Source organism: Neodiprion fabricii, chromosome 6, assembly GCF_021155785.1.
Source record: "Neodiprion fabricii isolate iyNeoFabr1 chromosome 6, iyNeoFabr1.1, whole genome shotgun sequence".
NCBI classification, from domain to species: Eukaryota; Metazoa; Arthropoda; class Insecta; order Hymenoptera; family Diprionidae; genus Neodiprion; species Neodiprion fabricii.
Genome location: NC_060244.1, coordinates 21,355,992 through 21,372,308, shown reverse-complemented (window position 1 = coordinate 21,372,308; position 16,317 = coordinate 21,355,992). Strand labels below are relative to the sequence as shown.

Sequence of the window (16,317 nt, the reverse complement as noted above, 5' to 3'; positions counted from 1 at the left end):
TTCGACAAACTTTTGGATCTAATTTTTTTTATTTTTTTTTTTGTTTTTACCGAGAAGCACCGAATCGACCATGCGAGAGAGTAAAATCCTGTACATATATCTGCGCAAGGAATCTTGCGAGATACCAATGTTCGGAGTTCGCCACACAGTCTCTATTTGATTAACGTTTTATCTCGAAACAATTCAATAATCACGAGCCAAGATGATTTTCGTCAATCTGTGTTACACAGTCACACTTATCCTTGACAACCGATGTACAGAAGGTATACATACAGCTGGAAGCTGGCGTTCCAAATCGTGGAAGAAATTCAGTGTCCAAGGGGAGCGCGTGTTTGATGACCAAACATCCGGCGGGTCTTCAGGGGCGGGATTTCTCGAGTTGATTTAAAATATATACGTTCACGTTTGTACGTACAGTGCAGGTCGCTGTCAGACCCTTGTCTTTTCACGGAACCTTCCGAAGCCTGGCTTGCCCAACGGTGGTTAGCGTTCAATCGGAGTCCAGTTAAATTGCCCGACGAAGCCGAGCTGCAGGGGTGAGAAAATCCGCGAGTAGCTCCGGGGGCAAAGCTCGGGGATCGTACGACGTGATTAGCTGGTCCGGTTACTTTTTATTAAATTCAATTAATTCCAAGGGATCACAGAGTAATCGCGAGATATCGACGCGTTACTCGGGGCGATAGTTGCAGCTTTTCGAGGCACTGCGGAGCGGGACTCCACTGCATCTGCACCGCAATCCGGATGGATCCTCGTGATCAAGTTACCCCCAGCTTCCGCCAAACCAATAACCGGATGGAAATGATAATTTCCTCCGCGACCCGATTCAATTTGTATCGTTTTCCCAGCCGGCAATACTCGCCGAACCCAATCCCGCACCGAAGCCGAACGACCGAAGGGTGGATTACGAACATCCATCGGATAGAGACGTGCGAGCTTGAAGCAGCCATCTTCCGACGCTTCGAGTCTTTCTCGAAATCACGCTACGTTGATCTTGATTAATTTCAACGAAAATAAATCTTAAGATTCACCGCTGGAACGGTGATGGTGTTGGTAAACTTTCCGCTTCCAATCTTCGCAATTGCACGTAATATATGTTTCTCGTGTTACTGCGGAGTTCACGACATTCCGAAACGGCAGCGACGAAAACCGCGATGCTTCTTCGGTGAATAAATCGTGAAAAATAGAGGGGAACGAAGTAATTTTGTGGGTATTTCAAGATATGCGGCGAAGATGTGGATATGTGTGCAGTAGTTAATTGCGCGCCATCGTCATCTCTTTACACTGCTGACGTACGTGTCTTTCGTTCCATGCATTCTCTCCGGTCTCTGTTTTATTTTTCAACCGTAGGAGAAGATATGCTGCGAAGGAAGAATCGTAAAAACCGGCAAACCGTATCGCGGAAAGCGCAATGGAGAACTGTAAACCTTAACACCCTGCAATTACGACGGCGATAAAAAGAAGTCACTGGCATGATTTCGTTGGGAGGGAAACTCTTCTTAGGATGATCTCTCAGACCGTTTAACGACTTTCGTATAGGAAATGACATTGAAAGATCGCGGCGTCAGCCGACCGTCGATCTCGGCACGAAACGAAGGGATGATATCTTTGCGTTTTCATTGCTTCCGTTTCCTTTACGGGCAAGTGAAAGAGCGAGTCGATCCTAACGCCGGCTACTCATTTTAATTTTCCTTAAATCCCAACAAGGGAGACCGGCTCGCAATTAACTACAAGCAGCGAAAGTGTCAAGAAAATTTCAGAATGCGCCGCATCTTCGTCTGCCTTGTTGCAGACTCTGCCATTCGGTAGGTTCAAGATGGTTAAAGTCAAGGTGGTCAGAGCGAGTCAAATCCAATTTATCGATCCAGGTTGGAATAATTTCATTGCAAACTTGTTTCACAGTTTAACACCTTGTGCACGGTGTTAGGAAACGATTTACACGGCCACGTCAGAATTGCTTCTTCACGACATCACGTCGAGCACTCACCAATCTAAATATAAAGTGCAATTATTGGCGTTGAACCGTAACCCGGTTTTCCGAAAGAGCGTTAGCTGCACGTCGATGTGTGAGATCCTATCTCTGTGTAAACCGCGCCGCCCTGCACAGCCAGTATTGGAACCGAAGGTGTCGTCGTACCTTCACCTAGGAAATACGGTAAGCTAATCTGTCAGCTTCAGGGAAACACGCTTAGCGCTGGTACATAGCCTCCATAGTGTACAAGCCATATCTAAGATACAGGTATTCGCTTGTATTGTATACATATGTACAGGGGTGGTGGCGCAGGGTGAGAAGAGTACGGAGGCTGGAGACATCTTGTCGCACCGCGGTTTATCTTAAGCTTTCCAGACGTCCTATAACTGTCTATAAAACCCGAGGATCGAAGATGCCGTACCTTTCATGTTGTTGTTTTTTTTTCTTTTTTTACATTTTTTCTTTTCTTAACATCATTTTCCTCGTGCGGTTTTCCTTCTTATTATTCTTATTCACCTCAAAACCGCGGATCTCACTCACTCGATCAGCGAAAGTCTGGCAAGCGGCATGTATACCAGCGTATTTTTGAACGACTGATCTGTCTCGACAGAATTTATCGCCGTGCAGTTGTGATAAGTCTTTAGACTGGGTGACTTGCGACTTTGTATCGTATCGTTGTGGTATATCAGATCTTTCACAGCTCGACGAAGTGGAAGATAGAGCATGGTGTCAAATCGGCTTTGGACTTTTTATTTCTAGAGGTGAAAATTATATCGCTTTGGTACTGCTGATCTGACGGAAAATGGATGCGCGTCAGCGAATAATCTCGGATTTTTTTATTTGGAATATGAAATTTGACTTTTAATTACACCCTCAATAAGCTCAATGAAATTTCAGGACTCATCCGAAGGGGAAATGTATCTCCTGTTAAATTTCAACTCCAGCATCCTTCGCAATTATAACCCCGGTAACACTTCGCAGGATTCCACGTGTCTTGTCGTTAATAACTAAAATATTGTTGATTTATTAATTCGGTTTTGCTTTGAGCTGGCTGTACGATGCAATTCGTTGACACACTTCATTCCCGCCATTTCGCAGTTAAAATACACTTGGGAAAATTGATGCCTTCTTGCGGAAATCAGCGTGAGTGAGAATTCATTCGAGGAGGAATAATCCGGAGGCACGAGTTAAATTTTCAAGCAACCAAAAGATTCCGTACTTCAGCCGACGCAGCACCAACAATTTGGACAAAACACGAAAGTGGTTTTCGCCAAGTTTATAAATATTTTGCGATGCCTCGAGTCTTGTGGGGCTGTCAGGTCCAGAGCACACCGTGATTTGACAGATGCCATTATGCCTGGGTCCTGAGAGTTTACTTATGCATAGGTGTATATATATACATATATCATATTGCCAGGGGATACGAGAAAACTGCAACTTGGAGCGGTGGCGTATTCGGAGAAGACTAAACTAGTTTATTCTCTAATCGCGAGATGTAACGTGTATAAGTTACCCAAATGTAAGTGTGTCTGCTTATGTAAAAATTGAGGAATTCTATACATAACTTGAAATTTGCCTGCTCTGAGAAAAACATTAAAGGTGTAACAAATTTGCCTCGGGAAATATTCCTCGGCTGCATAATTTTGCTCGTTCGTTTCAACTGCATAAAAAATTCATCCACGCAAGAACAACGAAACCGTTGTAAAGTTTTACACGGAATATGCGGTGCAGACCGAAGGTATTCTGCAGCGCAGTTCTTGAGCTCGGGTTGAAAAAAAGTTGCGTCATTAAACTTTTAAGATATTTCATTCGGAACTGCCGTTGTTACAGCTGTTACCGGTCTAAGGATATGTCGAACATAAATACTCTTCCAGACGTCCGGGCTACCTAAGCGCCAACTTTTATCACAAAATAGCCATCGATTTATCCAACTTTTAGCGTGATCATAAAACTGCAAGTCGCTTTAACGTGTGTTTGAGACATTACGGATATAGGCAGCGAAAACACCTAGAATTTCTGTTCTATTTCCGTAGTGACAAATTTTGATTTAATGAAATGATTTGCGAATCTGATTCTCAACTCCTGTTCAGTTCTGAATCGAATGGAAAAATGTGTCGCTGGTAATCGATTGACAGCATTTCTACCCTAACTAACGGTCGACGGTACGTTATTTAACCATTCGTGGATAGTTGGGTTACTTGGTAAACAACTCGATTATACGTTGCACGAGAACTTCGTCTGAAGAGAAAAAAGTCGACGAGTGTCTGGAGCTGAGAACCCTGCGTAAGTTTGCAGTATCGAATTTTCAGCGTCATTGTTACCGGTTTGTAAATCTGCGAGTGGCGTTGAGTGAAATTGCTCAAACCCTTAGAGTAGCTGAGCGTCGTCCCCGCGTCACTATAAGTTAGAAACTGGATACTCCGGATAAAATACAAGGATAGGTAAAGGGTTGGTTAGTGGGGAAACAGGCTTGTCAAGTGTTCGATTAACGCTCTTGATGTATCGCTGACGAGAACACCACCCGACATCTGTTAAACGCTTGTCAATATATTTTACGAGGTTCGACGAAGCGTGGCCTACGTCTCCCCCTTCAAATTTTTACTCCAATCGAAGTTTAGTCGGTCCATAAACCAGTGGAAAAGGATTATTTGTTCTCGTATCTACCTAGCGTGAGACTCTGCCAAGCTTCCTGAACGATTTGTTTCGTGTGTAAAAATATACGCGATGGCCATACGCTGGTTGAAAATAATTATGTCTCTAATTGTCTATAATTACTACGTATGTATTTTTTTTTTCTTTCACTTATGAAATGAATGTTATATGTCACGGTGAGGTTTTAAATACGCGTGATGTGCTCTTTGTCTGTATTTTTTTGCTTACTACCTGCACTGAAATTTGACGAAATGCCTTTATGGGTGAGATTTAAACTAGGAGAGAGGGAAATCTATGGTTCTTACTGGCTTTAACCCTGGAGTGGATGCAGAGGTAACGAAATTTCTGTCAGAACAAAGAGACATGGCGGGAATGTCGTTATCCTCAATTATGGCTACAAATTTCCAAGAACTCAGAAAATACGAGATACTTGATTTGGAATGTTTTTGCTGAGCTGTTTACTAGCTGCTCGGTCACCCTAAGCTCTGTGATTAGCAAACATTTCTCCTCTTTTCTGCACAATGCGATATGTAAGTGGTCTGTGAAGTTGATCCAATTTTGCCAAAATAATCAAGAAACGTCAAACCGTATGCGCAACTACTTGACCAGTTTGTTTAATTACAAAATTGCATTAAAAAAGACTGCGTTTATGTCGTCTATAATATTAATCGGCGAGTGTTCTAAAAAAAAGGGCTCATAAGTTTTTCAGTTAGCTTATTTTGGTCGGAAATTGGTTTTAGCACTAACCGCTTCTGTTTGTTTATACTTAAACGTATCACGTGTTTATTTGGGGCCAGAATAACTTGGCATCGTAATTATTGTTATCGGTTGCTTATAGTGAACGAATTTAATCATCCTTCTGGAGTATTTATATTGCAATGACAATTCCTGGCCGTCATTTGCAGCTTCAAGGTAATTGGATGTCGTTGTAACGACGTGGCGGCACTGGGCGTCAGAATTTCTGCCGCACGCTGTCACGCTTCGCTAGGGTCATTCCGGTAATTCGCATACCTCACTTTATTCAAAATCACGGAGGGTTTCTCAGCCCCGGTGCTGAAGCTATTCGCAATTCGAAGTTTCGACGACTTTCAGAGAAAATTTTGAAGCTATATACAATACACCTTATACACGTACTCGGGAAAGTTTTCATATTATTCGAAACGAGAAAAATTTAAACAGAGAAAACATTTACAAGGAAATTGGGACTCGTCATAGCCGGAGTATTTTTCCGTAGAGGCGGTTGAGATATGAAAATACAGTCAACTCAATCTCGGAATGAAAATAGCAAGCTACAACTGTCCCCATGAAAATTCAAATATAATCATTCGAATTTTTTTCCCATTCAACCTAGCGAAAAATTGAGACAAATCACTCTGAGATCCCAGATATGACGAAACTCGTCCTCTCGTGCGGCAAAAAATATAAAAGAACCAAGGGAAAGTAAATAAATTGATACCGCTTCTTCATCAATATATACCTATGCAAAGCTTTGTGTTGGATATTACAATACCCGTGCATCTCAAGTGCGTCGAGAGCGCTCGTAGCATCTTTAGGAAATCGGAGAAATCTGTATTGTAAAGTCGCGGGGGTTGCTAAGCATTTCGTCAACCGAAAAAGTAAGGAACTGGATAGTGATGTTTTTATTTCAACTACTTGTACAGATTCAAGCAGAAGCAATCCGGGAGCATAATAATTTCGGGGTCAACAATGTGCGTATCGGAAGTTGGTCAATAAGTCTATATAGAAACTGAAGTAGCCTGAGACCGACTAAGTGATGCGATAAATAATTCCATACCTGTTCATCTCGATGGGATTCGAAGGACGCCATTTGTGGCTAAACTGCACACGAGGTCGGAGGATAAACGCCAGAGGGACCGCCGTTCCATCGGTAATTAAACTTCGGATGCTCATCCATCTTTGAGACGCCAATGATCGAAAGGGGTTACAAAATGGTACCGTTTTATCCGTGCGATTTGTAATCGCGATTACACCGATGTACAGAGAATCGGAAATAACCCATTCGCCACTGAGAAAATGTTCGGAAAGCTAACGGTTCTCTGAGAGAGGATCCCCCAGAGGCTGTTAATTACGAATTTCAAACTTATTCCTCTTTCAAGGCTGCCGTGTTCCTGACAAGTTGAACAATGAAATCGCAAAGTGCCCGGATAACGCCGCACCGTATCGCGGAAGAAAAGGAAGCATCTCTGAGAACGGTGTCTGTAATATTTTCAATTTTACCCCTGCGCGAACCCGAAACGATATTAATGGTCAAGTGATATAAATACGCATCAGCCAAGGGCGAAAAACTCGCGAACGAAATAATTTACGGAAACATATGACAAGCGAAAGACTTGGTTCTCCGAAAACTATTAAGCATCGGGCGTAACGAACCCGAGATGTTGACCGGAGGGCATTCAGCCGTCATAGGTTGACTTAAACGATCCTAGGAGCGGGGGATTCTATGGTTAGTGGGCGGGTGGCGACCACAATGGGAGATTGTAATTTGCCGACCAAGGATTGCGAAAACTGAACCGCTAGAGGAGGAGGTCTGTCTGTACCGTGACGCTGCCAACGCATGCGAGATTGTCCTCGAATCGGAAGAGGTGAAGGTGGGATTTTCCGAGCTCAGAGTGTCTTTTGTTCGACCTCAAAACTCATCTCCGGAGCCTGCAGAGACGACCAAATTTACATTGATACTTCCCACCTCCGTTCCGTTTCCTGAGGGGTGGTTATTCCTCTGTATCCATGTATCCAGTCCGCATCCTGCGGCGGACGAGGGGTGAGGACGGCGATCAGGGTCGCGGGATCCTGGCTCTTGGCGCCCGAAACCAAGGGGCGGTTCGCAGAACGCACTCCTCCCGTTATTACGGGGGTTGGTTCAGTGATTAAACTCTCACCGAGCAGCGGTTGAGGGTGGCGGATGCCTCCTCTCTCTGACAGAGAGAGAGAGAGAGAGAGAGAGAGAGGGAAGATTCCAAAAAAGATGAACGGGGTAAAAGCTGGGGTAACCAAGAAGTGGGGGCGGTAAAGCTCGGCTGCGTTGGTAACTAGCTGGCCTACGCGAATATTAATATGCATTGCGCACTTTCGGGGCGGTTCATAATCTTCCATCTGATCCCATTAATGGCGTAATGGCGGGGTAGGTTTCAGTAATAAAGGCCAAAAGAAACACTAGTCTCTGTGCGACCCAGAGAGTGTTTACGTCGTCTAAGCGACCCAAGGACAGTGCACGGATTTACCAACATTCATTTGACACACTGACGAAAGAAATGTGCAATGGGATTTTGATTGATTTTCGAAATTGTGTTTTGGCGGGGTAGATCGTTCGAAGGTTTACGGAGGCAGTTGGAGACGGAACACTCTTTGGCACGAGCAGATGTACTCAAGCTTTCGAGCCTGACGTAGAGAAGGACAATGCCCTTTTCCAAGTAATTTCAGAACACGAAATGTTGGCCGATCGATGTCACGTTTTAAGTTCCTTGGAAGGCAAAGTTTCCTACGAATTCGGCAACTTTTCCGTTCCTGCATTATTTCCCGCAGGGGCGAAGCGGTGGTACATATCTACCCGTTCAGGCGAGCATCCTTTCAATGAAATTAAAAAAGAAAAGTAAACGAACCCGACTCCCTCGTTCGCTCACCAATTCGAGTCCGTCGCCGCCGTGATACCAAAGATCAAAGTATGCGGGTGCAAAGTGCACCAACGGGGACAGTGTTTTCGTGTTATCATGTACTGACGGTTGCTATCCGGCCGCAGGGAGAAACTCATTGAAACCAATGTTCAACCTGGAAGGGTTGGCAAACAATGTTGCAAATGGAATGAATAAAACAGAAGCCAAATAAACCGGTCAGGCGTAACGCATGGCCGGTCAAACCTTCGGTATAAATCAAAAACTAGGTGAAAGTTAATTTTTCCACGCTTGCTGAGTATAGCGGGGCTGTTAAACTTTTAAATTGCTTTTCTAAACGTTCAGGATTTATGGCTCGTCAAGTTCTACCGCAGGTATAAAAAACGATTTGCGTTTAAAGTGTCGGACTGTTGAGATTTTACGCAGCACGTGTGTGATATATCTCTACCGCAGCAATCAGAATGATTAATGATTTCCAACTCTGTTGTTATTACTATTATACGGAACAACTTACGTTAGCTCGGATAGGCGTACCTAATTTAAGTCGATGCAAATCTACACGGTGCAAGGACTCCGCGTGTTCCAAACTTCTGAAGCCAAAAGTCTCATTCGCGTTACTATGTGAACGCGAATCAATTACTCGCAATCGGGACAAAAATCAAATTTTTTTTTATCGAGATAGGAGACGTTTAATTGACGAACTATCGATTTTACCCGGTTCGTAACAGCAAGGTAGGGCTGAACATTTTTTCTATCTTTTCAAAACTGTGTAAGATTTTTTTCTTCGCGGTGGAGAAACGGGAAGAAACTGACAGCGAATTCAACGACGCTTCATTGAGTGTCATAGTCCCAAGTCCTGGATGAATTATAGTGACTCGAAAGTGTTTCCTTGTTGAGAAGAACCCTCGCGCCAAATTGCCTCTTCTCGCCGCAGGACGCGGCCACCACTGCCACCAGACTTAACTCGAAACACCACTGGAAATAACTCCGTCCTATATATGCTATAATATATTCTTATGATTCACAATAAATCGTGAAATATATATTTTCTCCGGTATAGATTGCACCCGTATTAACTCCTTTGGTTTGACCCGTGCTGCGGATATTTTTAACAAGCAATTACAGCCCGGGTCGAGTGATTGAAACGGTATGTACCAGTTCATCGCGTATATATACATATTTCGAACAAAATGTATCAGAGAGCAATAATTTCACGTTAGGTATATAAAGCTGCCGAAATTCTGTTCTCGCGTCGATATCAAGTTGGGGGGGAATTCTCATAATGCCTTCGCCTCTCCAATCAATCCTCAAATACCAGTTGAAATACGGTCCTTACCGCGTAATATTATTGAATATGTACTGATTTATTGTGTATGAAAATTGGCGATGGATTGGTTAGATAATGAATTATAGAATTATGCGACCTTACCGGGTTCACTTCAGTTGTGCGAATTTTCATAGCTCTTGCCAAATAATTGTACCGGCGCCTCGGAGGTTTGAAGAAACGTTACAATTCCGGATGTGAGATTAATTAGTGGACGGTTCAGGTTGCGGCCGTGAATACAGTATTGGTGACCCAGTTGAACAGCCTTGCGTTTTGGCACGAGCTGTACGTTTCCGGGCTCGGAAGCGTCGGAGCATAGTTTTGATTGGGGTTGCCGTTTGAATCCGTTCGCAAGCGTGCCCATACCTCTGGCGCAATGCGGTTTGGATCCTCCGGCGAAATAAAGTGTTGCCGGTGCTCGTATTGAAGGGCAGGAAATTCCCTGATCAAGGGAAATCGCATCATCAATTCGAGAGGGACGTGGTTTCGTCCGGGGAATACGCAGCGTTTCGAAGCTCACGTTCCTTCTGTATATCCGCTCTGTACTTCACCCCGAAGCTGAAAACTCGCCGGAAAAAAGCTGCATAAACCGCGGCAACTTACTCGAACGCGAGGCGCGCTGTGCTGCGAATTACCGTATTTGCTGCACATTGACACACAAAGACTTTTCCCGAAGGTGAAAGTGCCGGGCTGCACTTCCCTAAGGCGGTTATAAAACGGCAAGCGTACGCCGCGTTGAAGCCGGAACGACGTGTATGGCATCTGGTGTTGCGCCGGTCCGATAAGAGCTTGCACGGAGTTGAGATGAGTGACGTTTGTCGACATGGTCCGGGCACTGAGAACAGGGTACGTGCCGTTTACGCGAAGCGCGCGAGTCCGACCGATACGTGCCTGGTATCGATCCCGTCCACCGGACAATTGAATTTCAACAGAAATTAATAATCATCGGTGTCAATGAAATTGTGACACGGGCAGCACGGATTTAATAACGTCGAAAAGGACGGAGATTACGACTACCGGGAAAATTCTACCCCTGCTCCGTGTTTCATTTCCAATTATACAGCTCGAGACTTGTTGACTCTGAATATACACAGCGACGCGTTCAACCTGCAGGGTATAAAGTGTAACCGGATCACTAGGGGTGAATTATATTTTACCGTACACAAATAGACTATTCAGCTTTTTCCTTGAACCTTAGCTTTGAGCTTCTGAAACGAAATCCGAGAGGTGAATCGATGCGGTATAAGCTGCTTGATTGTAGGACCGAAATACTTTGAGACAACGAACGCCTTTATAGATCAAGGTATTCACTTTGCTCGTTCCCGGTATTTGCCCCTGAGATATTCGCATTGCGATCACATCGGAATAATGCGAAAAATTGGTGAATAACAGAAAAATCAAACGCTTATCTGGGTAAGCAGAAGTCAGCGTCGCTGCGGCTCGTACTATCACATTGCCCGGCAAATTCTATCCTCGCGAATTTACCAACGTTAGATTTCCAACGCCCACGGTCTAACCGCTGCGATTTTCCGTATAGGTATAAGTATCGTTATCCAGTCTCAATTTATAAAACGTGCTTTATTCACGTGTAAAGGGATCCCTCAGTCTTTCGAATATCAACTTTCTTGCCTTCAAAGTTGACGGAATAATTAGAATCAGAAGAATACTGTATAGTTGTTGTTTGAAAAAAAACAAAAAAAAAAAAAAAAATCACACAGGCTGCAATGGAGGAGAGCAATTGTGATGATTCATTAATTACAAGTAGTTTCAAAGTCGATCGTCCCCTCAGTTATAAACTTTTTTCTCGTTTACTCGACCGAAGGGATAATCATTTGCTGAATTTGTAATTTACCGTACCAATGTCGTGTCGCATAATTTTCTAACATCCAATGTGCTCGTTACGTCTGCTTGAGCATGTCATTCGGCGAAAAAATGTCCCTGTCTACTTAACGAGCCAAAGAACGGTAAAGTTTGACAATTCTACTCTTGAGATCGGGAGGCCGCTTGCGCAAGGCTATACATACATATTACATACCCTTCGAAACTCGAACGCGTGACGTAACGACGTGTTTCCGTAACGGAACGCTTCTGGCTCCAGCCGACGTTTTCATTTTTATTTCACTCGATGTCTTGGAATTTCCTGCGCTTCGAGGTCCCACCCTTTAACGTTTCTGTTTGCCACGCCACCGCCCCACGAATTCTAGGGACGCATTCTATTATTTAAGCTCGTTTGGTCCAATTGCTACGCGCCAGGCAGGCGACACCCGGACAGAAAGTTCACCGTCGTAAAACCGACAATAGAAACCCCTTGTCAGAAGATAATGGGAAATTATTTTCAACCTACTTTTCGGTATCGACCTTTATTCGATCCTCCTTTCGGCTCATGGAAAAATATTCACAGAATTTTTAAATGTGGAAACTTCAACCTGAGCAAATAATTGGGTCATAAAATTTTTACGTAGGTATTACCAACGTAAGTAATATTCACTTAAACAATACAGACCGTACTATATTTAATCAATTTTTGATATCAGTACAAATTGAATTGCGATACTGAGAGTGCTTGGCCATTCGTCACGAGGTCACATAAACGAGGGGACAAAGATATCGCTGACAATTATTTGCCTGTAGACTTTCGGTTGAATGGATGAGAGGACTTTTATTGTCTGGTGAAATATTTCATTATCACGTTAGTAGGTGGGCACGATTTGCAAATGGATTAAGAATAAATCAGATCATGTGTGCGGATTATGAATTATTGATGTTCCCAGACACGAGACCGACTCTGCACGGTGCAGAAATGCATGAATATTCAAAAACATATATACCAAAACAACATCTGCAGCGAATTGTGAAGGGAAGAATAAACAAGTATGTATTACACAGCGAAGACGATGAACCCTGCTGCCAGACGCATGTTAGTGTCGCAAGAATCGGGGTCGGTCAAAGATCAAAAGCACAAAGGCAGCGATCTACCCCAGTTGACATCGTAACTTGACCAACCCCTTCTACTCATCAGCAAGCTCCCGATAATTAGCTTCTCTAAGCTACGTTCATGTCGGTAACGTTCAATGGTTTGGACAGTTCCCTACGCTGAATAGACGGGGCAAGAAGTAAAACAAGTTCTAACAATAGAGGACATTTTATCAGATGTGGAACTACACGTATAGTTTGGCCAACAGCACTAAATCCAGGGCTTTTTCCGAGGGTCCGAGATATGAACAAGATGAGTTTAATACAGTTTCGTCAGAGTCATGAAATGCGCTACTGAAGCTTGCAGGTGCAGATCGGTCCTGATCAGTGCTCGGATGAAATTTTTTCGAACACTGTCTCACCCGTAGGATTTTTTTACCTCCACACATGAATCCGTCTCCGCGGGCTTCACTCTCACTCGTATAATCAACCGGATCAGTCGTTAAACAGAGACGACAATTTGATGTCCCCAGTCTTTCGACGCGATACTTCAAATGCTCGGAACAAACAAGGAAGACATAACCATAATAAATAAGTCATACGTCGTCGTATTGTACGATATTAAACTGAGCCCTGCTGAGCATAATGGGGACGAGTTAACTTCGCGCTGTTTTCAGCTCTACGGCAATTCTTAACTTTTGATCGTAAATGGATGAAGGGAATGGCTGTTTATCGAGGATAAAATTCCCCAACTTTGATTAACGGGCTCGGAACTCATCGACTTTAATAGCTGGCATACGAGTTATCTTTTTCACCGATGAGAATAATTGCTCGCCTTTGATCACCGGCTGGGGTATTGAAAAGGTGGATTGAAAAATAACCGAGGTTACTAGATAGAAGAACCTCATTAAATTCACTCTATTGATCGAAATGCAGATGTCCAAGTATCGCGGGTTTCCTTTGGGATACCTTACATCAAGTGTCATAATCAGGGTCTATTCCGACGTACAGGATCCCGAACAGTTATCGCACAAACCCGTTGGTCGTATGCGACTGGTTTAATTTGCGTCAAGCCGAAGCTCGTATTTTTAACGAAGGATATTCAGCGGCCCCTGGCTCGGCTGAATGCAAAACGGGTGACTGCGCATCCACCACCCACCTTTCTTGCTATTTTGCATCCACTATATCCCAGCAGCCGCGATAACAACCACGGTGCCGCACCTCTGCGCATTTCCGTGACACCTACACAATCGCCGAGTTCTCGGGGTCAGCGAACTTTGTTTACAAACAATGCAGCGGCAGTTTGTTCGCCCTGGAACAATCGCCTGCACCTGCGCCCTAACGGCCTCGGTTCATCTTTTCGAGTAGAGAACGTGTCACGCTTCTGCTACGAATGAGAACAATACCATTGACAGAAATTAATTCAAGACTCAGTGGGTGGAAGAGGGATGCAATTCTTTGGCTCCTTCTTAGACTAACGAATTTCGAGCAGTCAATATTTTTACACCGACAAAAAACGCTCCCGCAGAGTAGGGAAAAAGCTTTAACGCCCTGGTTCCTTTTTAAGTTTCTTACGACTCTGCCGAATTCAGCCCCAGCCTCCGGCCCATTTTTCCACTTGTTCGTATCTCTCCCCCTCCGGCTGAAACGTAACTGCGCCAAAGAAATGAACATGCTCCGTTATTTTCCCCTGAGGGTCCAATTAAAAGCTCCTTCGATACTTTCAAGTACAGATAGAAAAAGAAGGAGATTCATTTGCCTCTTTCCCGCTGATCGATCTGATTCAACAGCGCGGGTTTTGGGCTTGGCCACTGTACGAGACTTTCGACAAATTGCCGTGGTAGAAAAGTGGCTGACGGTGAGAGGTAAAAAGATAAAACGAAGAGGTCGTGTGCCCACGTTCGACCGTGAAAGGGTCAAATGAGAAAATAATCATGTCTGAGTCCCTGCGACCGATGACAAATATCACATGCTGAGCGACTCACGTTTATCCTCTCAACGTGCACGCCGCAAACTTTCAATTGACGAAAAACTACCCGCCCCAATGGAATCGATGAAGTGACTCGATGGCCTTGCTTTGACAGTTTCTTGTCGGACGTGGATCCTTCATCGGGGTTGGAGATAGTTTTATTATCGTTGGGGAATGCAAATAGATGGCAAAAACAAACAACATTCATTTGAAGGTTGAAACAAAACGGCCTCCATTTGACTCTCGATTAGCTGCGCAGCCTCGAGGTCTCCTTGGCTCGAGAGAGACTCGACATGTTTTTCATAAATAATGAATTACTTTAGGGGCAAAGTAAGGTCGTTGGTAACTAGATGCAAAGGTTGAGGCTGTTTAGCTAGAATATACAGTAAGTAAGGCGGAAAAGGGCGCTTGGATCTTTTGTGCTCAACGAAGCTAGATAACGGAATCGTTTTAAACGAACAACTTCTCTCCGCCATACAGCTGCGAAGTTTAGGTACACTTCCGTAAAGGAGACCACCTTGCCCGTTAAACGCGACACAATGGTCATAACCTCCATTATCCTTCGGTGAACATTCCTCAACCAGCACGACGAGTGATATCGTATTCTTGTTCCTGGAAACGCTTATTCCAACCGATTCAATTTCGTTTTGTGACCATTTCGATTATTACTTATTAATCCCACCGTAAACTTGAACGACGAAGTTCACGTGGCGAAGTTTGAACACAAGAGGAGAGGGTGGGTCAACAACGAAGACTGTGGAACGCTTGACTCAGCATCGAACAAAGGGAGGAGGGTGACAATGACAGGACAGAGGGATTCCTCGTCGACTAGAATACCCTGAGCAATAGCTGCACGGTTGCACTACGTTGCCCTTCGGTCTCTCGCATCGGAAGCCAAGTTTTAAAAGCCGGAGTGATTCCTCGAGGGAAACGCAAACGGGGGGAAACAAAAACGAAAAGAAAAAGAGAAAGCGAGAGAGAGAGAGAGAGGGAGAAAAGGAAAAAGGCTCGCGTTAAAGAAGAGTGAGACGGGACTTTTACTTACGGTGTGTCCCCGACGGGTGGGCACATTGCCCGCGGGCGTCGAGGAATTGCCAGTGGTGAGCTACCGAACCCCCGGAGTCCTTTGGGGTGGGCACGGTTTCGTGCTCCTCGCCAAGGTAATATTAGCAGTTCGCAGCCCTCTCCTCCAATGACCACACATCCCTACGACTTTGTTCCCCCTGTAACCTCGTCGTCCTCGCTCTCCTTCTGCACTGTCCTCCACGCCCTCCACCACCCCCGCCACCGCCCGGCCACACTTTCAGGGTAAAAATACCACCACGGCGCCCGGAAGCCCCAGCACTAAACTGTTTGCTACCACAGCGTGTACTGCGGCACCCTCGAATCGACGCGTATCTTCGGCATGGTGCACTGCCGATCACTGTCTATCGTGGTTGATCACCTGATTTTCAAATTGAGATCGCCCGCTGCCACGTCCAAGTTCCGATTCCTGCAAAAATTTCGGATCGCAGAGTTGATTTCCTCACGGTTACTTGTTAAACAAATATTCGACCAAGATTATCCAAATTACATTTAAAACCGCACCGCACTCGAGTACTCGATTCACGTCCCGAATATCCGTAATCGGGATTCTTCTTCTCGAAATGCTTGTACTTCGAGAATCTCGAACGATGATATGCTCGTCCAATGTCACCCCCTGATGCGCAAGCACACTTCTCCTGGGTTATAACCAGGTTAGGAAAACAATCAACACTGCTACACGGTATCGGTGATGCGGTTTCCGATCGCGCACACAGAAGTCGCAACGGATAACCAACCGATAACCTCCAGCACAATATGATCACTTGACGTTGTCGACCCG

The 16,317-nt window shown here is 44.6% G+C and overlaps 1 protein-coding gene across 1 annotated transcript in view; it reads right to left on the bottom strand.

Moving 5' to 3' along the window:
* The window catches only part of LOC124184733 (acetylcholine receptor subunit alpha-like 1), a 104,913-nt gene extending 89,192 nt beyond the window's left edge, over positions 1–15,721 (bottom strand). The window contains 1 exon segment of the mRNA XM_046574772.1: positions 15,499–15,721. Coding sequence (XP_046430728.1) covers positions 15,499–15,524 — 26 coding nt within the window. The 5' untranslated portion in view covers positions 15,525–15,721.
* Between the last annotated feature and the right edge of the window lie 596 nt (positions 15,722–16,317).